The 22,573-nt window shown below is 28.3% G+C and overlaps 5 protein-coding genes across 12 annotated transcripts; 2 read left to right on the top strand and 3 right to left on the bottom strand.

Annotated features, from left to right (window-relative positions):
• The first annotated feature begins 582 nt into the window (after positions 1-582).
• On the top strand, positions 583-3,975 carry LOC132922437 (transcription factor ces-2-like). Its single transcript, XM_060985953.1, has 4 exons — positions 583-725; positions 2,131-2,262; positions 2,343-2,527; positions 3,775-3,975. Exons 2-4 carry the CDS (start codon positions 2,190-2,192, stop codon positions 3,937-3,939), a joined length of 423 nt encoding a protein of 140 aa, XP_060841936.1. The 5' UTR covers positions 583-725; positions 2,131-2,189; the 3' UTR covers positions 3,940-3,975.
• Positions 3,976-4,717: 742 nt separating this feature from the next.
• On the top strand, positions 4,718-6,577 carry LOC132919557 (cell cycle checkpoint protein RAD17). The gene is made up of 2 exons (XM_060981245.1): positions 4,718-4,898; positions 5,064-6,577. The coding sequence occupies exon 2, from the start codon at positions 5,067-5,069 to the stop codon at positions 6,477-6,479; it is 1,413 nt and encodes a 470-aa protein (XP_060837228.1). The 5' UTR covers positions 4,718-4,898; positions 5,064-5,066; the 3' UTR covers positions 6,480-6,577.
• Positions 6,519-8,176, bottom strand: LOC132919561 (cytochrome c oxidase assembly factor 5). 4 transcript variants are annotated; one of them, XM_060981256.1, is made up of 4 exons: positions 7,938-8,176; positions 7,735-7,847; positions 7,573-7,668; positions 6,519-6,806 (listed from the first exon to the last, which is right to left on the bottom strand). In XM_060981256.1, exons 2-4 carry the CDS (start codon positions 7,834-7,836, stop codon positions 6,765-6,767), a joined length of 240 nt encoding a protein of 79 aa, XP_060837239.1. In that variant the 5' UTR covers positions 7,837-7,847; positions 7,938-8,176; the 3' UTR covers positions 6,519-6,764. The 4 variants fall into 4 exon arrangements, with proteins under 4 accessions (XP_060837239.1, XP_060837238.1, XP_060837237.1 ...); XM_060981255.1 differs by having other exon boundaries at positions 7,942-8,176; XM_060981254.1 differs by having other exon boundaries at positions 7,735-7,870; positions 7,938-8,175.
• Positions 8,177-10,711: 2,535 nt separating this feature from the next.
• On the bottom strand, positions 10,712-16,067 carry LOC132919558 (uncharacterized). 3 transcript variants are annotated; one of them, XM_060981247.1, is made up of 6 exons: positions 15,696-16,067; positions 13,929-14,166; positions 12,431-12,604; positions 12,117-12,357; positions 11,392-11,685; positions 10,712-11,220 (listed from the first exon to the last, which is right to left on the bottom strand). In XM_060981247.1, exons 1-6 carry the CDS (start codon positions 15,830-15,832, stop codon positions 11,006-11,008), a joined length of 1,299 nt encoding a protein of 432 aa, XP_060837230.1. In that variant the 5' UTR covers positions 15,833-16,067; the 3' UTR covers positions 10,712-11,005. The 3 variants fall into 3 exon arrangements, with proteins under 3 accessions (XP_060837230.1, XP_060837229.1, XP_060837231.1); XM_060981246.1 differs by having other exon boundaries at positions 13,929-14,208; positions 15,696-16,063; XM_060981248.1 differs by having other exon boundaries at positions 13,929-14,281; positions 15,696-15,833.
• Positions 16,068-16,400: 333 nt separating this feature from the next.
• On the bottom strand, positions 16,401-22,350 carry LOC132919560 (uncharacterized). Of its 3 annotated transcripts, none has more exons than XM_060981249.1 (5): positions 22,266-22,350; positions 19,098-19,406; positions 18,801-18,869; positions 18,625-18,730; positions 16,401-18,217 (listed from the first exon to the last, which is right to left on the bottom strand). In XM_060981249.1, the coding sequence occupies exons 2-5, from the start codon at positions 19,390-19,392 to the stop codon at positions 17,839-17,841; spliced, it is 849 nt and encodes a 282-aa protein (XP_060837232.1). In that variant the 5' UTR covers positions 19,393-19,406; positions 22,266-22,350; the 3' UTR covers positions 16,401-17,838. The 3 variants fall into 3 exon arrangements, with proteins under 3 accessions (XP_060837232.1, XP_060837233.1, XP_060837234.1); XM_060981250.1 differs by lacking the exon at positions 22,266-22,350 and adding an exon at positions 22,153-22,265; XM_060981251.1 differs by lacking the exon at positions 18,801-18,869.
• Between the last annotated feature and the right edge of the window lie 223 nt (positions 22,351-22,573).

The following is a 22,573-nucleotide window of genomic DNA, read 5'->3' as shown; positions in this document are numbered from 1 at the left end:
AAATATTGCCATCCCATTATAACAGTGAAAAGTGGTAAAGTAAATTATCAAATATACAATGTCTATCCCTCAAACTATGAAATTAGTAGGAAGTAATTTAAATCTAGTTACTAATGATTATGGTGTTTGGTTTCACGACTGATAATTTGCATGCGTTCGCGTGTAAGCTGACATATTATTATGCACCTGGCTATAGTCATCGTTTATAGTTATAAACGATAAAATAGGTAGGTACTACAATAATATAACATTATATATACATATATTATTATATAGTACAAACTATACAGATATTATTAATTTAAATTTAAATATACATAGAAGTAGGTACAAAAATGACGTTAAAATATAATATGTAATTAAGTAAAAATACATTTATATTTATGAGAATAAAATAAATATTATAGTACAAAATAAAGCAAAATATTGCTACCGAACAAGCAGTCAGTATCGCTGATTCCTAAATTGTATACGGTACCACTATTTACTTTCATTCACAGTACTGTACAGTTGACAGTCACTCATAAATATTTAATATAGTATATAACATTGCTGATATAGCCGAATTCGTGCTTACCGATTTCGCAAGTTGGTATATTAAAATATAGTCATTCAAATGGCAAATATTTGTTAAAATGTTGTATTTTATTATTAGGTTCTAACGTTTCCAAGTTCAACATAGAAACTACTATAATAGTATAACTGTTATATGAATTTAACTTTTGGTTTGTATATAATTTTATTAATTTCAAAGACTAAATTAATATAAACAGCTTTAGTCCTTAAAATACCTATATAAGATAAAAGCATAGCTATATACGACTTTACATTTATTCATTTAGATACCTACAAGATACCTGTTTAGTGTTTATAAATCTATATATCATACAACGATCCTACATAATTAAATATATTATAGTGATTTACACATGAAAGACAATTTTGGGTGTTCAAACCTTTCTCCTCCTTGTTTTTATTTCATTTTAGAAAATCAAGTAACAGTAGATATATAATCATTAAATCATTTAATTATATATTATAGTGTAATAGTATTATAGTATTATAGTATATGTATAATTATTAATTATCAATATGAATAGATATGTTTACATTTATTACTTAATAGCCTATACTACAGTAGTGTAGTTTACATTAAAATTAATAATATATTACGTATATTTACATCTATCGGTTTTTAATGGTTTTATTGTTTTACATAGGGTAATTTTTATTTTTCAAGCTAACCTAATATTTTTTCTTTTAATAATAATTTTATTCGAATTCTAGTTTTTAGAATTTTTAAATATACCTAATTAAAAGGAACATATTTTCATATACTTAAAATTTTATACCATTTAGTGTCCTATCGATACAAATTTTTTTTTTTCAATTGAAAACCAATAATTTGTACTATAAATTATGGAGCAGATAGTTTTTTTTAATTTTGATGTATATAAATCAAAATTTGAACGAATAGTTTCTAAGTTGTTATAATGTATATACTATAAAGATAATAATCCTTAAATATAGTTAAGCAAAACTATAAAATACATGTAAAATTCAAATTTAATCTATTATATTATACTAAGACAATCTTTAATAAGTATATGTTGATATATTTATATATATATAAATATATATATATATATATCTTAGTATAATATAGTTTCCATGTCTTTCAAACCTATTATTCTAATGACATATTTTTATATCCTTAATACATAAAAGTTAATAACTCATAAATTAATTGTTCAAATCTCAATTCGGACATATATTATATATACAATTTTTTTTTAAATATCATCTATGTAATAAACTATTATATAGGAGATTCTTATTTAAATAAACGTTTATATTACCACAGGGTTGTCAAGATGGAAAATTTATTTAAGGAGATTAAATGGTACTTAATACTACTTATACAAAATCTAAGTATTTGAAAATAAGGTCATTCTTGATATTCAAAAATTCCAAAGATCAGAATTTGAATATATTCATTACTGAATAAAAAAAATAGGGGTAAAGATGCTTGGCGTGAATCACCCTGTATAGTGAATGATTTAGTATTACCAATTTATAAATAACTGTTTATAGCTATGTAATATTTATTTTAATGTTTATTATTGGCAGCAAAACGCAGTTTCCAGTAGGTATATCCTATAAAACGAAGTATAAAATCGTGCAACTGAATGGATTCATTGAGTTTTGGTGGAAATAACTCTAGAACAAATTGTCCGTCCTGTATACAAAATAATTATAGTAGTAGGTACCCATTTTTTCTCATCATTCATTGTACTATATATTTTTTAAAACCTATATAATTAAATTAAATTCTTTTTTAGAAAATGACAAATTACATGACCATGAGTGCACTTGTAAAATATATAGTGTGCAATTAACTCAACTCCGACGTCTAAAGAAAGATACTCCGAGAGAAAAAAAAGACGCAAAGTATTACGAAAAGAGAAAAAGAAACAACATGGCAGCTAAAAAGTCCAGAGAGGCCAAACGTAGAAGAGACAATGAAGTAAGTTTTTTAATAGATTTTGATTTAAGTTGTATGTAGGTACACGTATATTGGTATATATATTACATAATATAATATATATATTTTTTAAATGTATTATTATAGTACCTACACAATCTGAGAAATGAGTGGTGAAGACATTTCGATTAAGTTCTGATGCGATTAGTGTTTGAGGAGTTAGCTTAGCGGCTTAGCCCCTACGTTGAATTCTGCAGATCAATATTTTATAATAATTATAATATAATATATGAAAACATTATCCAAAATCAACAAATAACAATCTTTTTTTTAGAAAAGCTAATATTAAATATCGCATACAAAGTCAAAAATATACTCAATGGCGTATTCAGAGATTTTCCGCTGCCAGCAGGCACTTCCCAGTTTGCAACCATTTTCATCCCATTCCTTAAAAAACTTATAATATACTTATAAAAATAAATTCCGTTATAGGTATTTTCATCTACAATAAACGAAATGTCATTAATTAATATTAAATTATATGATTGTAGTTTTGTACCTATATACTTAATAATTTTTTTTTTATAATATACAAATTAATTTAACTTAGAATAGTACATTTTATACTTTTTTCTTAATAAGATTTGCATCAATTAAATCTAAATCGTTACATTTTTATGTTACCTAGTAGACGAGAGTCCGCAAAAACATTTGAGTTTTTTGAAAGCTAGTAGGTATCCATCGACCATCATAGTCTAATGTAATATAGTAGGATTTATTTTTTATTTGAGGCAAGAAAACGACAGTTTATTTATAGATTTATATAGTTAGAAACAAGGGCGGCTTGCTATAAGAATACTAGGAGCGACTGCTCCTACCTCAAAAATGGGGGAAAAAATGTTTTAAGTTTAAATGTTTAACAGGTTTATTCATAATTCATAACAGAAGATTGATCATTCAAGTAAAAAATAAGTGTATTTATATAATAAATTGTAAAAGTTAATGAGAAATTTAACTAAAGAAGAACCTAAAAATGTTACATTGGTCTTAGTAAATGTAGTTGGTGGGTGGGTTGTTTAAAAACTTGCTCCTTGAGTTATGAAGACTCAAGCCGCCACTGGTTAGAAATAATATTCTAAAAATATTATCTACCTACTTGTATATAATACTAAAATAAAATAATTTGATTTTTTGGACATAATTTACCTAATTCATAACTATTGTACATCAATTAATATTGTGTTATACCTACACAATTAATAATGATACACTGTGTTATTTTTTTTTAGATGGCATTGAAATTATTTATTTTAGAAAAAGAAAATATGTTGTTAAAGTTCCGACTAAGCACAGTAACTGAAGAACTTGAAATTATAAAGAGAACATTAGTTTTTTACAATACAAATCAAGTTATTTGGACAAATAACGTCTTACCACCTTTTCAAAACAAATAACTACTAAATTAAAATATGAAAATGTGAATATCTACAAGCAAGTATAATAATTTACTAATTTACAATATTATATCGATTTAACATAATAAAGTCTGTTACTGCTAATATAAAATACGCATCCAATAATTTAATACCTAACTTTATTATTCTCAAATTAGTCAATTGTTTATTGTTAGTACGGTTTTAAATTTAGGAATTTATTACCTTAGTTAATTTTGATATGAATTTGAATCTTCAAATCGGTATCCTAATCAATATGACAATATCAATTATCTTTAGACTATTATAGACCTATATTCGTGGTTATGTTATATATATATATACCTACTATAAAGCATGAGGTCTAAAGATAAAATGGAAATAAAAAAAAGGATAAAATGCTATAAAGTAATATAATATTATAATAATAAGTAATAAATACGGTAAATACCATCTAACGATTTAACAGCTAAGATATCTTACTATCACGAATTAAAATATATTTTAATTCGTGCTTACTATCTTAGTGCTAACACAGAAATATAAAAATATATACTATATAGTATATATATATATGTTTATATATCTGTGGGTGCTAATAACCACAGCTGATATATAGAATAAATGTGTTCTTTTTATCTGTGATCTATGCTAATAAGCACGTATATGTACGTATATGTACGTAATATGTACGTATGTACGTCCGTGCTAATAAGTAATAACAGTAATAACACGGAATTGTGATAATAATAACATCAGTCTCGGTATTGATAACAATATTTTAATAGGTACTGCAAGATGATAACATATTATATATTGAAATGATTCCAATTTTTAAATTATTAAAACAGTATGATTTTTGAAGTAATCCTATGATTATTACTAATTTTTTAATTTTAATTCATTAATCTATTTATTAGTATTTTTAATCAAAATTATTTGATGACAAATAATAGTATTTATTTACAAATTTGAAAACAGTAAGTATTAGTCTCTTTATTATAGATTAATTAACTGTTTTAATTATTTTAAGATTAAAACAACTGTATATTTATGCATCTTAATTCAATGTTATTTATTATTATTAAAATATTGAATTAATTATTGTTTTACAAAATATTGAAATTTTAAATTTAATTTCTTAGATAATGAGTCCTGAAAAAAAAGCATGGATTAAACCATCTTTTGAAGAGATTCCATCAACAATAAAGTTATTGAAGCAATCTAGTAAAAAAAGGCCTCTTTCTCAAAGTGAAAATAAAAATTCTGATTGGTGTACTATTTACACTCCTCAGTCTGTTTCTAAATTAGCTGTACATAATGGTAAAGTAAAAGAAGTAAAACATTGGTTTGAAAATTTAAATAGCAATTTGTTGATTAAAAGTAAAATCTTACTTGTTACTGGACCAACGGGATGTGCTAAAGCAACTGCAGTAAAAGTAATTGCCAAACAGTGTGGTTTCATTTGTTTAGAATGGATAACCCCTATGACTATTGAACCAATTTATGATCAGTGCACTAACAGTTATTGTTACCAAAATATACAAGACAAGTTCCAAGATTTTATTTGGGGTGCAACAAGATACCGTAGTTTAAAATGTGGTGTTTCTAATAGTCAATTTTTGTTGATTAAAGATATTCCTAATATTTTCCTAGATAAACCAGATGAGTTTCATGATATTATGATGCGTTTTAATGCACTCTCACAATTTCCCATTGTGTTTATAATTAACAACGAAAAAATTATACGTGATCTATTTTCTACAGAAATCTCAGAAAAATTGAAAGTGCAACAAATCAAATTCAACCCAATCACTAAAAAATCTGTCCTGTCTGTATTGGAACAAATTGTCAAATCTGAACAACAGAAGAATAAATTATTAAGGATACCTAATTCTACAGAAATGAATGCTATATATGATGAGACTAACGGGGATCTGAGAGCATCAATAATAAATTTAAGTTTTATTTGTATGAATGTCCAAAACAAAATCAGTAAAAAGTGTTCTACTGCTTCAATGGACCAGAGCCTAGATTTATTTCATTCTATTGGTCGTGTTATATATCCCAAGAGAGAGGTGATTAACTCACCACTCAAATTTAAATTTACTCATAACCCTGATAACCTGGTTGAAAATTTTGCAATGCAACCAAGTACAGTTTTGGGGTTTCTTCAAGAAAACTATTTAACTCGCTTCTCGAGTTTAACTGATATTTGCAAAGGAGCTGATGCAATCAGTGCCGCTGATGTAATGTTAAGTTCAGATTTTATGTTTGGTGTTTCTATATATGATATTAGTTTGTCATCATTATCAGTAGCTGTCAGAGGACTAATGTTGGCAAATGAAAAACCCATCAAAACATTTAGACCTATTATTAAGCCTAAACATTTCCAATATACTAATGATATACAAATGTATAAGGATATTAAAGGATGGTTTGATGATGTACATGAATCTCCAAAAGACATATTGTTAGACATTATTCCATTTGTAAATGAATTAGGAACTGATAGACAAAAGAATGTAGCTAAAGAATTGTGGAGTTTTAAAAGAAAATAATGACTGAGTGAGACTAAAAATAATTTAGATCTCTATAAATGTATTGTTTTATATGTATTTATTTATTTATACAAAATATAATTTTTTAATAACTTGTATATTTAAAATATTTTAAATGTTTTGTTATTAAAATCTATACAAATTAAAGTGTAAAAACTAATTTTGAATAACTTTATTTTTAACAACTGAAATGAAAATAACTACAATATATATATATATATATATATATATATAAATATCAGAGAGTCTTCACATCTTGAAATTTATATATTATCATGTACACTGTTAGTAGCCTTTTCTTCCTCTGAATCGCTGTCTGTTGTCCAACTGAATTAAAATTATTTAAATATTAGATATTAGTATAGCATAATATAATAGTTATGATTTAACAAATATAGTTTAAAAATAGATATTACAGTTAATACAATTATACTTCTAAGCAAAATACATTTGATAGTTAATATTAATAAGCCTACGATTATTTAGCAATGCAATAATTAATGTATTGTAGTATTTTTAAACAGGAAAGATTTACTAGCATTTGATACTTTATATCATAAGCTTGATAATAATTAATGTGTAAGTATAAAATTAGTTCCATGACACAAGATGTTGCATATTTGGCAATTAGTAGGCTATTTTTGAAACTGAGATATTTTTGCATTTTTACTTGTTTTTTATTCAAAAATTGACCATATTTTAAAAATTAACAGTCAAATAAATTAATAAACTTGTTTTTAAACAGTTGCCAATTGCATACTATAAAATCCAAATTATTAAAATGATGTATTGATAGATTCATTAAGTTTTTAGAAATTTGATTCAAAGTTCTTAATGATAAATAGAACATTTTTAAATTTGTGTAGTGTTTAATAAATTAGCTATTTAGTTATTTCATTTTTTTCATATTCTATAATTTTAATTATATATTTTAGCACATTTATTTCACACTATTTAAGGAAAGATTATAAAATATACTTATCTAATTTCAAATGTTATAAAAACCAATACCTACTAATGAATGTATCAATATAAGTTATTCAAATTTGGTTACAAAATATTATCTATTTAACTAAATCAACTTATCACTTACAAGTGATCTCTTGCATTCAAAAAATGTATTTTGTAATGCCAAACATTCTGGTGGACATTTTTTCTCTTTCAAGCAGTCTTTGGGCAATTTTCTTTCCTAAAAATTATAATTAATACCCATTACAACATTAGGACTTTTTATAGGACAAAATTAATTATTTACTATTTTACAACAGTCTGATTCCAACAAACACATCTTGAGATCCGCTCTAATGCCTGCACACGGCCTATGGTCTGTGAGTTCACCTTCATCATAGCGCATCATCTTGATATAAACTATTGTACGTCTTACAACAAGTCTATTGAGTATTAATAAGATAATAGATATGGTAATGTATTTATTTTAGTAGGTATGTAAATAACTACAAACTGTATCGGTGAGTAATTTGGTTGTCTTCTTTGTAACTGCAATAGTTGTAATTACTAATTCTAGCGATGATGCAACACGCTCAAATTTTAAGTAAGTTAACTATTGTTTATTTAATTTACATTTATTATTAAGTATTAGCCATATATTATTTTTTTGACAATGATTCAATATTTCAACCACCTCATATTCCTGACTACAATTTCAATCACAGTCCACGATTTAAGATATTAATATTAATAGATAATAATATTTGTTATAAACACATGCTGTTATCAATTGATTATAATGAAAGTAGATAACAGCACAAAATCGGGCGCAGTTCATAGAGTATTACGTCTATAGTGCAGTTGTCCGAAAAATGACAACACGTCTGATACCACAATATTACCAGTGATCCAGCAGTGACATCAATTTAATTAATTGTATAGACTATAGAGTAATATATTAATTATATTTTTAATCATGGTATTACCTACCCTACCCTCAAGGTTTATAGATTATACAGGTTGCCTCATTTAGCAATTATGAAATTTTAGAAGTGGGATAAGCCACGCCGTGACATCAGCCGAAGTACAAAATGTTTCGTTATTAACGTTAGCACAGGTGAAATTAACACGATTTTTAACTTTCCCTAGCTCCTACAACTTCAATATTAATATTTTAAATTTGAAAAAAATTTAGTTTAGGCGCACCGTATAAATTACTACATTTGCATAAAAAACCGTTGTGTTAAGCCATCATCATTACTTATTTTAGATAATTTATCTTGCATGTTTGCATAGGTTTTTTTTGGTAATCGGTCAAAAGTCCGTTTTAAAAAAAAGTTGGACTAAAGGTCTGGATTCAGTTTTTATAGCCAGACAAAAAGTCCTAAAATACAAATACAAAATATTTTATATAATTAATATTTATTTTAAAAATTTAAAAATTTTTGTAGACATTATATATTATACACATTAGTACATTATATTATTATTTATTATCTATATATTTTTTCTATTTTCTTATTTTCAATTATAATTATTAATTATTAATTTTAATTAATTTTAATAGCTACGTATAGATACATGTATTTAAAAATATTAAAATATTTTCGTGATAGGAACAACCAGTGGCGGATCCAGGATTTAATTTTTTTTTTGGGAGGGGGGGGGCTTATAGTCCAAAACGCAAATCATAAATTTTTTTAGTAATTAACAAGTACATACAATTAGACAATACCTAAAAAAATATTAAATATGTCTATGACGAAAAAATTTGAATACTGGTCAAATAGATTTGTTGTGCTGAATTTTTTCTATTGTCCGCCAATATTTATTATAACTCAAAAGATATTTACTGACTACTGTTCATTCTTTATTAACTGTATATTATGAATTAAGCTATAATTTAGTTTATTTAAGAGTAATATTGCTCTATACCACCGACAATCGAGATTTAAAATAGATTTAAATAATTGAAAACAAATTGAGAAGGAGAGAATAATATTGTATTAAATAAAATGAGTAAACAAAAATTGATTTTGTCGTAAATTTAAAAATAGTAGCACTGTGGAGCTAAATGTCTGAATACATTTGTTTTCAAACATTAATTGTTTGGATAGTATTACCTATTGCAGTAATAGAGCCTACATGGAATCGTCTAACTCTAAACCGACCATATTTATCTAACGTGGTTGACATGGTTCGCAAACATTTTTCTTTTTATACTTGTCTAATATTGTGAATATAGATGTTTTTCTTGCTATTTGTAGACATATTATTATTGTGATAAATCATTTGTTATGTACAAAAGGAATGAGTATACGTGTATATACATATATATATTATATTTACAATGCTTTGCAAGTATAACATAAGTCATAAATCTTTTGTAACTTTCTATTAGGTAACCACCCCATAAAGGAGAAGTCGAAGAAGCCTTTATGACTTCATTCTCATTAATCACCGAGAAACAAGAAATGGTCGACTGTCGATTTTTAACACCCATGTCACATTTCTTAACAACAAACATATGTGGTTTTACACATAAATACATCAATCCGTACAGTTGTTTTAACAGTAACAAGTATAATTGGTATATATAAAAACACAAAAATACCTATTCGAGATATTTTTTTTATAATTTTTTTAACATATCTTTTATAATAATGATGATTGATGACTAACAAATTGGTTAAATCCAAGACCAAAGCACTTCTTAAGCTGGGACTTGGTAAATTTGGATTTTTTTTTAAATTTATATTATTATTTTCTATTATATACTACTTGTTTATTGTTATACTACCATAGGTTTGCATAGCGTTAAAGCCAATACCTACACAATATACATGTATATTGCATAGGTTGCTGACGCGGAGGATGGGTTGTTACAGTTTTAAAACAAAGTATTGATTTGTATCAATAATTTGTGTTATTCGAGAGTGTAACTATATTCATATAATTTTTGTGTTAATTTAGTCATAACAATATAATGGTACATTTAGTTATTTAAATCATCAAAAATGATAAAATATTGCACTTTATATATTTGAGCCTTAACAGTTAAATAGTTCAACATGCTTATTATAGATGTGTAGTAGGTATCTATCATCACCGAGTGTTATTTCTCTAAAGTTGTAATGCTCGATTCGGCGTCATCGCACACCCACTCAATAATATCAGTCTACTTGGTAACTCGGCGACGTGCCAATTTTATTCATGTAGGTACACAATATACGCCTACGCGAGTAAAATGTGTAAAATTCTATAATAATAATTAATAATTTCAATTATAAAAATACAATAGTCGTTTAATTTGTACATGCGTGTCGTATAAGAAAAACAATACTTATAATTTATATATCATTACAATGAAGAGGTATCGTAAGTATAGGTATATATCGTATACATTTTGGAGTACTTATATTGGAAAATATGGTTTATATACGTTACACGGCGGTCGTCTTTTCTATTATGCTTACGTTATTACCGCAACATTATTTGTGGATAAATATTAAATACGCCATAGATACCTGTATCGCGGTAATCGCGTGTTATAATACATTTATATTTAATTATTAAAATTAAATGATAAATATAGATCGGTACACTCCAGTGCAACCGCACAGTCTAGCCTTGAGCGCCGGCAGTAACTTGGCGACGGACGTGAAGTCTTGTAGCAAATTGGCGCATTCGCACATCAGCACGTACTGCTTGTCGCCGTTCGATTGCGATTTGTGTAACGTTATTCTTCTTAGACCGGCGGATTTCGGTAGATAGTTGTAGATCATGCGTGCGCCTGAAACGCGTCGGTCGACATTCAAATACACACGGCCAACACAACATAGTATTTTTAAATTAAAATTATTGCCCCGCTCAACATTAGGTATGTGTTATAAATATGCATAAAAAATGCGCACGGGCCCAATGTTATTTCATTATTATTTATTATCGCAAAGGCAATAGATACCTGTCCAATAAAGCCAGTGTTTCTCGAACTTTTCACTGTCGTCGCCGTCGAATACTTTGTACACAGATATGATGTAAGCTGTGTGCGTACCTCTAGGCCTTTTTGACTGACTCATTGGCGGGCACACGATATTGGCCACTTCGGTGAATAAGTCGAACGTGTGATCGGTGGTGTGCTTGATGACTCGGGGGTCGAATTTTTTCAGAGTCGTATTTCGAACGTTCACCGCCACCTCACGGGGATTGGCCACCGAAGACTTATTCAGCACGTAATACGTAATGAACGGGAACACGGCTGTGTTTGAAATAAAAAATATGCAATAAAAATATGTATCGAGTAAGTGCAATAAATAAAATGTATACATATACACATTTTATTTTATTCTAAAAACACCAACAAAAATTAGCTCCAAGTAAAATTTTAGTTAATTTAATAGCTCAACATTTTTATTAAACATAGAATATAATAAAACGTACTTTTTAAAAATTATATTTTTAGTTTCTTAAAAAAAATAGGAATTTATATTTTTCAAACATGAAAAATACTGAGTTTCAATTATATTATAGTCATTATTCGAAATAAATAGGCAGTAAATAAGGATTATAATGATTATATAAAAACATCTGCACGTTGGCACGTTAATCTGGACTAATATATAGAAGCATGTAATTTTTATATATTAAACACTTTAGACATTTTTAGTTGACTGCTTAAATGAATATTACCGTCTTTTTCTAAATTTGCCAGTAACATGCCCTCCGAAGCTACTTTGGTGGCTGCTATTTCTGTAAGTAGTGAACACGCAGCTGCTGTTTGTCTGGCCATTGGATCCGACAAAGGAGATTCTAAAACAGGATCGATCGGTTCCAACGTGGTCATCATGTGAAACATAAGGCAAGTTTTTGGGTCGTCTACTTCGACCATATTTAGAGCATTGGTTTTATTTGGACTCGGAGTCGTAGGGAGCTAGAATAGTATAGACGCCATAAGTGACAACATTTTAAATAACCGTTGAATTATTTATAAGCAATGCACGTACGTTGACTCCGTCGGGTAGAAATCGGTCTAAATAAGCGATTGGTATAATAAAACAATCTTTATCCAAATTGGCAATACTCGCCGAATCGACTTTTCTAATATGGAGAGTACTATGACCGTTTGGACCAGTAGGATTGTTTAATGTAGAATACGAACCATGGCGACCTCTGCAATTCTGAAAGTTGTAATTTGAAGACGGACATTTTTTTTATGAACAAAATAATAACTTCAAAAATGAATGTATAATATTTCTATTTTTATAAAAGTATGAGAAAATAGAGTGAATGAAAATCATCATCATAATCTAGACGAGTCGGTAAAATACAGGGCAGACATTTGCTTATTGAACTACCGTTTTAGTATAAAAAGTAAAAAAACATAACAAATATTTATTTTCTTGCGACGGACCGCCATTTGATTATGTAAATTATAACGTCGGAGTTATTTTGTTAGAAAATCGAGTTGAATATATATTGTACAAATCATAGTATAAACTTGGGGAAGCTTTCCGGTAGCATAAATTGATTATTTTTCTCAACATTATTTGGCAGCATAATAAAAAGATAATTGCAAATCACTAATCGACTACTTTTTACTCCGCTGTAATAACAATTACCACAATTCATGGATGTTGTGTCAAAATATTTATGTTATTAAAATTGTATTGTACTTTTACACTATAAATGTAATTTATAGAATTTTTCGAAAAAGTGTTTGCATTATTGTGATATCGATGCGTAATATCATATGACATGATAAATATATCTAAATTATCGACTTTATATACCGCAGGGCATATATAAGTATATTTAAAGGTATTTGAAGGATAAAGTTGTGAAATGAAAAAACAGTTCGATGTTTCAATATTGGCTCATCATATATAGTTTGTATCGTATATATACGATACATTTTCGTATATTATGACCGCGATGTCCATGATGATCTTGTGTAATGTGTAAGTAAATATTGTAAAATATTATAATAATATATCACTGTTGCTGCTGCAGTGACTTAAGAGAGCACCACACACACCCGGTTTTTAGGAGGTTTATTGTATAGGCAATTTTAATGAAATGTTGAGAAAAGTTTAAATTTTAACTCTCAAGTATAGGTATTTAAATATTAGTTTAAAGTAATTTACATGTGGTCTTATGCTAGTTCTATAGTAGGTATTGATTAGTTATGAGATTATATGGGAAATGAGTTTCAAGCAAAAAAATAAATGACTATAACTATAGTCACATCAAAGAGACCAAATTTATACATGATACAAAAGACAATATTTCTTGTTTTACTATTTTTTTTTGTATATTAAGGATATCTACTAATAAAATAAAAATAGCAAAATATGAATGTATAACGTGTACAAATTTTGGTTTATTAACTATGACTGCTGTCTGAGTGTTTTTTTCGCGTGAAACAGTTTTTATGAACAATTTATGGGTGTGAGGTATGCTAGCGATTGGCGTCTTCTTAAATATACGAAACAAACACCGAACCTTGTCAATTGGATTGTTGTTGACCGAGCTGCAGGTCGCGCTCGCACTGGTCCCCGTGCCATTTGCGAATTGTGGTGTGTTGGTGACGATCGTCTCAGCCTTCCCCGTGGACTGTTTCCTTCGGATCCATCGTATGAGCGGGACAGCTGAGGTGGGTTTTGGTTGCGCTAGTAAAGGTGGTCCGACGAAGTCCTCGAACTCCTGTGGGAAGTTTGCATGACCCAGGAGTATGTGGGTCCTAAACGGGCAAGTATGATCCGAGTCGATCATCATTGAACACCTGTATTGTCACAACATCAGCTTGGACGCGGACGGACAGTTGTGATACACATCATGTCCGGTAAGGGGCATCCCTAGACCCATTTGTAGAGGCGGAGGAGGAAAAAACTGAAGTTTAAACTCAATCTTTGCGCATACGTAGTTTTAAATTGTATTTTATAAAATATATATTTATTAAGCGTATATCTGCGTATAACGTTATAACATAGCTAATTTTAGGTTCAGAATAATCTATTTAACTTAATTATTTTTAATATTATAATGAATTGACCTATAATCAAATTTAAAGGTAATAATATTATTTAGTACCTATAGCCTTTTTTTGACATTATAATTTTAAAATAGGCGTATGAGCATTTTAAAACATTCATAAATTGTTTTAAAATTAAAATATCAAAAGTCTATTTAGGATTCTAAAAAAATTTTCTTACCTTATTATTTATGATGAGATAGAAAATATTGTGGTTATATTATCCACATCCACGATTAAAATTAACTTGCATTATTTCAATTGTAAATATTATACAATAATGATCGGGGCAGATATCTGATATGAACGTGAGCTATTATTTGCATTTTAAATACATAAGTACAAGTGTAAAAACATTGTAATAAATTAAAATGTAGGATTATGAGCCTTTATAACTATGTGACTTTGTCAAAAAGAAAATGAGGACTATTATTTTATCTTTAAAATGTATTGTCGCATTTATATTTGAATACTAAAACACAAATACTTATAGTCATTTAATTCTTTTAACTATACTGGCACAGGCGCATAGGTATAATATTAAGACTTATTTTTTTTGTCAAAAACTTACGATTTAATTAAAATAATTGTTTTTTTTTTTTTTTTATTAAAGTGAACTTTTTATATTATTTATTGTTGAAAATATATTAATTTATGAATATGTAGGTACTATTAAGTACTTATAGAATTTATATTGATTAGCTCTTTTATTTAAACAACAAATCAAAATTATATTATGTTTTAAATAATTGTATGAAAATATGCATTTATAAATTATTATTTTATTTGAAAAAAAAATTTAATGAAATTTTATTTAATTCATTTAGTAAAGTTAAATATTTAATAATACAAAACAATATGTAAGTTGACTTGAAGTAATTAGTTACTCAATGCGTATAAAATAAATTGATTTTTAAAGTACTGGGGATGTTTGATAATAGAAAATAAAGAAGTAATAAGTATTTTTATGATTATTATTATTGCGCATATTTTATCGGAAGGTCAAATATTGAGAAATCATTGTCATTATTAATATTGCGTTAGATAATAGATTGTTGCTTATTATTCAATTTACTTCACGCCTAATTTGTCTCTAATCCTCTCACAGGGTTATAAAAACCGGTTTCAACACCCTAATGGACAGATGTGTTAATATATTATAATACCGAGGGGTGAATTGGTACGTGGGACGGTAACTAAATAATAATCCTTATCGATTACGGTCAACAGCTGCTAACCTGGATTCTCTGGTTCTCCGTACGGTTCCCAGTGCATTGGTGTTGCCACTAGTCGTCCTCCTGCCCAGGCCACTGGAATAGCTTCTCTCCTTGGAGGAGCCTTCCGCCTGGAAATTCTTCCGGAAAAGTATGTTCATGTTGTGAGCGTGGAAAATCGCTGGTAAACGATTTTATTTATCATGCAATATTATTAATATTTTGAGATGAAAAATACGTGTAACTATGTCACGAATTCATAACGTGTAGAACGGTATCACGCTTTTGTGTATTCATTTTATTATTGGGTGTTTACTACGCACGTCAGCGGACAACTGCGTGCGTTTGTAACTGATGTGTGTGGCTAAGTCTAGTGTAGTATCTGTCGTAGGATAGTTTCTATTTATAAACGTTGGCGCCCTTTGTGGGAAGAACCCTTGCCAATTTACCCGTATAACGAATACACGGTAAAAAAAATTGACGATTTGCGTTCGATTCCGGTAACACAAGTATAATATGCAATATTTTTGATTTAATGTTTTTACTGACGTGATACACGGTTGTACACATCCGTTGGAGAATATAAAAATAACCCGTATAATGTAAACGGTATATTCATTATTTTTTTAGTACGGAATAAATTCCATTTCGTAGTTTAGTATTTCTCAGCCGACGCGATCGTTTCAAATATTTGCTGTTTTTTTCGTTAGGTTAATACCAACACAAATATATTTACTAATTATTAATGCTTTTTATTGCATTCATCTACATATAAATACACAATCTTATGCGTATAAAACTATTAGTTTTCATTTTAAGTATATCAAATTTATACATGATAATATAATTTACGAAAAAAATAAACAAATAAACAAACAAATAAAACATCAACAAAAACAGTATAACAGCTGAGTACATACAGCAAAACAAATATTACAAGTGTCATTCTTAAATAATATTACGAGTATATAAAGTCTTAAATAACTTGGGCGAAAATTATAAGCATGTTAAAGTATTGACAAGAGATTAAAGACATCTGTATAAAAAAATATTTCAGTCATTACAGGTGTAGTAAAGGAGCGTCGTACCTATTCGAAATCTTAGTTCATTTCTACAAATCTAAACAATAAATAAAATGTGTTTTCCCCGGTGGTCTTCCAGTATATCAAATAATCAATAGTAATTAAATTCTTCGTTTATTGTTCAACAAACTTATAGTATTTAACTTAAGGACTAGATAATTTGGTCGAAGTATTAGTGTTGAAAATCGAAAAAAAACAGAAGGTTTCATTATTGGTTAAAAAATGTTAAGGTTTACTGTGTACACAAATCTACTGTTCGAAAATGAAAATCAATTTCAGTGTGTACATTTTACCCCACGTTGTATATTATAATGGAAGTTACTGGTTTGTAAAATAATAAAAAAAAATAACGTCGTTCAATTTTGAACATGGCGATGGCACAATAAGGTATGCTGATTTATGTATCTTGCAACGCATTTCTTCTTATTGTCATGTTTACCGTGTTGTGCGATTATTACGAACGATTGAATTCGTTGAAAACATGAAAAAAATTATACGTCGAAAAAGAAAAAAAGAAATATTAGAGTTTCGGGGAGATAGAGATACGTCATATAGATTTACGCGATGTAAGTAAGCCGTCTATACATAATATTATACAGCTAGTATAATATAACATGTACCTATTGCCTATAGGTATACTCAGACTACAAATAACGACGGTATGAGTAGTATGCATCTAGCAATTATTGACTTTTTTTTTTGTCAAATATATACACACAAATACACAGAGTGCGGTGGTCAAATAATAACGATTTCGGGGGGGGGGGGGTTACCGGGGAGTATAAATGTATGTGAATGATGCGAATACTTCCGCAATTTCGAAAAAAAAATATTGGACGACAGAGTCTCGGTTCGGCGACGGCTTTGGAAAACGGTCAAAACTCAAAATACGTTATACGCATGATAATATTATTGTCGTCGTCGTCCTCCGACGGGATTACTAAAATGCATATAATACGTCGTGTGCAGACTGCACGCCGTATATTAGGTATATTATATTATACTCGTAGCACGCACACGTTATCGTATTGATCCATAATAATATGATTATCAGCGACCACGTGACCGCCGTCCGCCGGGGCGGTTCACGGCGATTCCAAATCCGAAATCCGACGTATCGACCTATACAAATTCAACGGCGGCATGTTTGGATGTTCGATGCGCGTGGGTGACGATACGTGGGGTCTGATGGTCTGGTACTCGGGTATGGCGCGGCGGATGGTGGTGATCTGCTGGTATTCGTGTTGCTGCTCGTACGGATAGTAGGCGCCGTTCTCGAAGTTCGGGTTGGCTATGGTCTGCGGATGGTGGTGCACGGGTCGCCGAGTTGTGGCTGTCGTGTCGATGTTGCCCGTGGGCGACAACGTAGCCCAAAACGTCTTTGGCGATATGTCGATCGTGTCGTACAGTGGGGGACTCTTCTTTGGTTCCGGACTGAAGTCCGATTTGTTCCAACGTTTCTTACTGCAAAGCAAAACGAGTAAAAATATGACGAGTGTCGCAGAATATGAAAAAAAATCGTTTAAAATTAGCTAGTGTCTTAAACCTGCAAAGACAGATTGAACGGTGTCGATCACGTATGTATATGTGATAATAATAAAAAATAAGTAGCTTAAAACAATAACGTATAGATTTTATTGAAAATCGTGTTATAGTGTTAATTATAGGCCATTAGAGATGCTGTTAATTCACAAATAAAAATATTTCCTAGCAGTATATAATATAATCTATAGCCATTCTCGTTCATTGAGTACGGGTCTGTAGGTAATAATATCTATATAATTTCGTATATGAATTATTAAGATAAATCTATTTAAAACTCGTCAACACGTTTAGACATATGTTAAAAATAATTTGTATACTGTACTCACTCTCTCAGCCGGACGATCACCACTAATATAACAGTCCCGACCAGCATCACTCCGAGCAAACATGTGGATAGCAGCATCCACCAGGAGTATGTCTCGATAATAGGTCCTGGAAAGAGTTTTTGTTTTAGTGTATCAATGACCGACGTTTCGTAATAAATATTTAAAAACTCTTGTACTTTTTGTATAGTATAATATATTATGCTTAATCGAATCGATTAAATTGGCAATTAACTCGGATTGGTCACCTTGAATTAAAAAAAAAAAAAAGTTATCTTATTATGGACCAAAAAAAATACATAGTATAAAATACACATGTATAAAAAACAATAGAAAAACAAACAACTTGTTTCAAAATTATAACCAAACATAGTAAAGGAATTGCAAGTTCAAAAATTTTCAGAGCGACGGTTTTTTTTACACACACACACACACACACACACACACACACACACACACACACACACACGTCATACCTTGCTGCGGTAACTCGACAAATCCCACCCCTTGATCCGTATCGCACACGGATTTGCACGGTTTGCCAGGTTCCAGTTCGTTGGTTTCCATCAACATCTCTTTGTTTGGCGAGTTTGATTCATTGCTGCCAGATTGATCGCTCGGGACGGCGGCTAAAAATGATGGCATCGGAGGCGGTGGCATGTCCAGTATCGACGGCGGCGGACCTAGATCACCGCATTCGCGGCCGGTCATGTCCATACAAGCGGCCATCGTGGCTATGCACAGGCTCGACCCGATTAAGTAAATCTTCATGATGACGACGTGTTCTATTAATAATACAAACAAAATAATTAATTTCTCAAAATAAAATGAAATAAAAATATAAGTAATACTAGTAGCATTTAAAATAGTATTATTCTATTAACTTTTTTTTAGTTTAATTTAAGTAAAAAATGATATATTTTTATACTGTAATTCATTTGTTGTACGATATAGGAATAAATGAATACTAATTTAAAATCTTATCATAATTTTATTTGCTATTCTATTTATACCGTAAATTCGCTCAACTTTTATTATTTATTTTATGTCAAAACCATATTTATATTCATGCGGCGAAAAATATTCTAACTCTTAACTTTTAAAATAAAATATATTTTTATATTTTATTTAGTCTATTACTATTTTCCCTTTGGCTGTAGGTTTATTTTAAAATTTTGAAAATGCATGGAATAATTTTCAATAAGTCTGAAGTAAAACGTTGAAAATATATTTTAGTTTTGCTTAAAGTCATACTATATTACAAAGATGGTAAATTCCATTATATCAAACGATTGCTTTAGGCATTTTTGAAGTAGTAGTTGATGTGAAACTCTATTTATCAACTTGCTGTGACAGTCTACATCATTTTGAAATTGTGTTTCCTCTCTGAGCACATTTCTTAAAACGGAAATTACACATATATGTCTAATAATATTGTGTACTATCTACTATCTGCCCTGTGAAATGACTATTGAAAAATGAGGTTGCGAGGGTGAAACAATCGATCGGCTTACAGTAGGGGAGATGATTGACAGTTTTTGATTACCATTGTACATTGGTGACGTCATCTTTAAAAGAACCGAAGCAAAAAATAATAAACATTTAATGCCAAAGAGTTTTTGAGGTTGAAGTGTATGTACAATTGATTTTGTTTAATTGAAAAAAATAGTTATTATAGTTTTATATTTATATAAGACACTGGCAATAAATAAATTAAAACTATGCATTTCATAAATCATCAGATCTACAATCATAAAATACGTAGATTTCATTTCATAAAAGTTACTTTTATTCATGCATATATATGTGCCAATATATTATTGAGTATAAATGTATAATTATATATATATATATATATATATATATATATATATATATAAATAACAGTTACTAATTACTATATAAGTATACAATTGAAATAGAACTAACTATGATACAATCATTTTACTTAGATAACCTATCAATAAATTTGCACGTATATTAATTAATATTATTTAATTTGAGTAAAATATTGATATTCAAATCATGAAAAATCATACAAAATAAATAAAACCACTAGAATAATGTAAAATTGTTACTGAAAAGTTATAGTATTATAACTTTAAGTCAAATTATCAATAAATAAAAATACATTAATAAATTGTTGATAGTTCATAGTTTAGATTCGAGATATATTTTTTATAGAATTATGTAGCAAAATTAAAACAATAGATCTTAAAATAATAATTCTAAAATAAAATAATATTGGATATCATAGAATAAAAATTGTTTATTATAAACATTATTTATAAATACATATGGTATACATTATATGTATATGAGTTAACGTATATACGTTTCTATGTTAGTGTTAATAATTGATATAGGTATGTATTAATCGTAATAATAAATAATAATAGTATTATAATTAGAGGTAAATCTAGGAATGAATAAATGAGCAGATTACCAAAAAATATGTGCTTATACTATAATTCGTGTAATTATATAAATAAATATTATACACATAGTTTTAAAAAATGATAAACTATGTCTAGAAGCATATAATAAATGTTTTTGGTAGCATTAGAAACTAAAATTATTGAATTTTTTAGTTAGTTAAGTGAGACAAAAATCTTTCAAATAGTATTTAAGTACTTGAGTTCATATAGCCCCCTTGTACTCATGATTATTATATTTAAATATTTAAAACAATTTATTCATTGAAAAGTTATCAAAAATTAAGTTAGAAATCTAGCTATTTGTGGTGAGTTATATTATAAGAGAAAGTTTGTTATTAAATATAATGACATACAAAATATAAATAAAAGATTATTTACAATTTATAAATTATAATAAAGAATATCATTCTATTTGTTGTTCAGATAAATAATTTTAAAAAGTTTGATTTACTTTTTTTTTCATTTTTTAATGTATATTTGGGAAAATTATTTTATTCTTGTAAAAAATATGTAATTGGAGTAGTTTTATAAGTAACAGAAATTTAAGTAATAAATAATTATAAAATATGTAAAAATATGTTTTACAAAATTTTTAAAACTACCTATACTTAACATTACTTAAAATAAACTAACCTTAATATTAAAAAGATACAACTTTTGTAAGAAAATAACTTATATTTTATATAAAAATGGACACATAACACCACATAGTTATATACTTAACTACTGTAATACATTTTTGGTAGGTTCAAATTTATGAAATGGAATAAATGGTTTATTAGTTTTTTTTAGTTAAATGTGAATAATTTGTTCTGTATAAATATATTAAACACATTTATATTTAAAGCAATAGATCAATAATTCATAACAGGATTATTACATTAACTGCTCTGAATGGTTCGAAAAATGTTGATTATTAAAAGTTTGTAATAAATAATATTAGGTAGATATATCATATATATATTGAAAATAACTATTTTTACTAAAATTCAATAGCATGGTATTTCAACAGTTTTACTGTTTGTGTCCATTATTGTTTACTGTTTTATATCTAAGACTGATAAGAATGCATGCAATAATGTAATAGTACTACCGATTTATTCGTTGTAAAGCGATAAAGATGTATCTGACTTAAAAATAATGTTAAGGACCATTTAATGTACGTTTTTATATTAAAATATAATAACAATAATAATAATAACTTACATGTTATGTGACGTCTTTGTGGCTCGGCGACGGTCTGAGTAGATGGAAAGGCAGCCACGGGGCAGATGCGCAAAATCGGCTTTCCCGACCCTTTTATCGATCTCCCCGCTCCGTCGTCGCCCCATATCCGGTCACCCTGGTAACCGGGTAAAAATACAAGGGAACTCGTTTCAGGGTGGCAGGGAGAGGGCGTCTTTTCTAATGACTCTGTTGGGGTTTAAAAAAGACTTTGGTAACTTTCTGTTCTATCACTATATCTACTGGTTTGCAGTAGCCATTTATTCACCTATATACCTTAAACCTTCTTC

This window comes from Rhopalosiphum padi, chromosome 2 (assembly GCF_020882245.1).
Source record: "Rhopalosiphum padi isolate XX-2018 chromosome 2, ASM2088224v1, whole genome shotgun sequence".
Lineage (NCBI taxonomy): Eukaryota > Metazoa > Arthropoda > Insecta > Hemiptera > Aphididae > Rhopalosiphum > Rhopalosiphum padi.
The sequence above is the reverse complement of the archived record's forward strand: the minus strand, read 5'-3'. Positions and strand labels throughout refer to the sequence as shown.

Excerpts from the sequence above, each read along its gene's own strand:
- LOC132919561 (XM_060981256.1), bottom strand. The coding sequence starts at position 7,836 with ATGATGCGCTATGATGAAGGTGAACTCACAGACCATAGGCCGTGTGCA. Across the intron at positions 7,669-7,734 it reads AATCAGACTGTTGTAAAATA|GAAAGAAAATTGCCCAAAGA; the intron begins GTAAATAATTAA and ends TATAATTTTTAG. Across the intron at positions 6,807-7,572 it reads TTGAATGCAAGAGATCACTT|TTGGACAACAGACAGCGATT; the intron begins GTAAGTGATAAG and ends ATTTTAATTCAG.
- LOC132919558 (XM_060981246.1), bottom strand. The coding sequence starts at position 15,832 with ATGAACATACTTTTCCGGAAGAATTTCCAGGCGGAAGGCTCCTCCAAG. Across the intron at positions 12,358-12,430 it reads TTCTACCCGACGGAGTCAAC|CTCCCTACGACTCCGAGTCC; the intron begins GTACGTGCATTG and ends ATACTATTCTAG. Across the intron at positions 11,686-12,116 it reads GGCAAATTTAGAAAAAGACG|CCGTGTTCCCGTTCATTACG; the intron begins GTAATATTCATT and ends TTTCAAACACAG.
- LOC132922437 (XM_060985953.1), top strand. The coding sequence starts at position 2,190 with ATGGATTCATTGAGTTTTGGTGGAAATAACTCTAGAACAAATTGTCCG. Across the intron at positions 2,263-2,342 it reads TATACAAAATAATTATAGTA|AAAATGACAAATTACATGAC; the intron begins GTAGGTACCCAT and ends ATTCTTTTTTAG. Across the intron at positions 2,528-3,774 it reads AACGTAGAAGAGACAATGAA|ATGGCATTGAAATTATTTAT; the intron begins GTAAGTTTTTTA and ends ATTTTTTTTTAG.
- LOC132919557 (XM_060981245.1), top strand. The coding sequence starts at position 5,067 with ATGAGTCCTGAAAAAAAAGCATGGATTAAACCATCTTTTGAAGAGATT.
- LOC132919560 (XM_060981249.1), bottom strand. The coding sequence starts at position 19,392 with ATGAAGATTTACTTAATCGGGTCGAGCCTGTGCATAGCCACGATGGCC. Across the intron at positions 18,870-19,097 it reads TGTCGAGTTACCGCAGCAAG|GTGACCAATCCGAGTTAATT; the intron begins GTATGACGTGTG and ends TTTTAATTCAAG. Across the intron at positions 18,731-18,800 it reads TATATTATACTATACAAAAA|GACCTATTATCGAGACATAC; the intron begins GTACAAGAGTTT and ends AACTCTTTCCAG.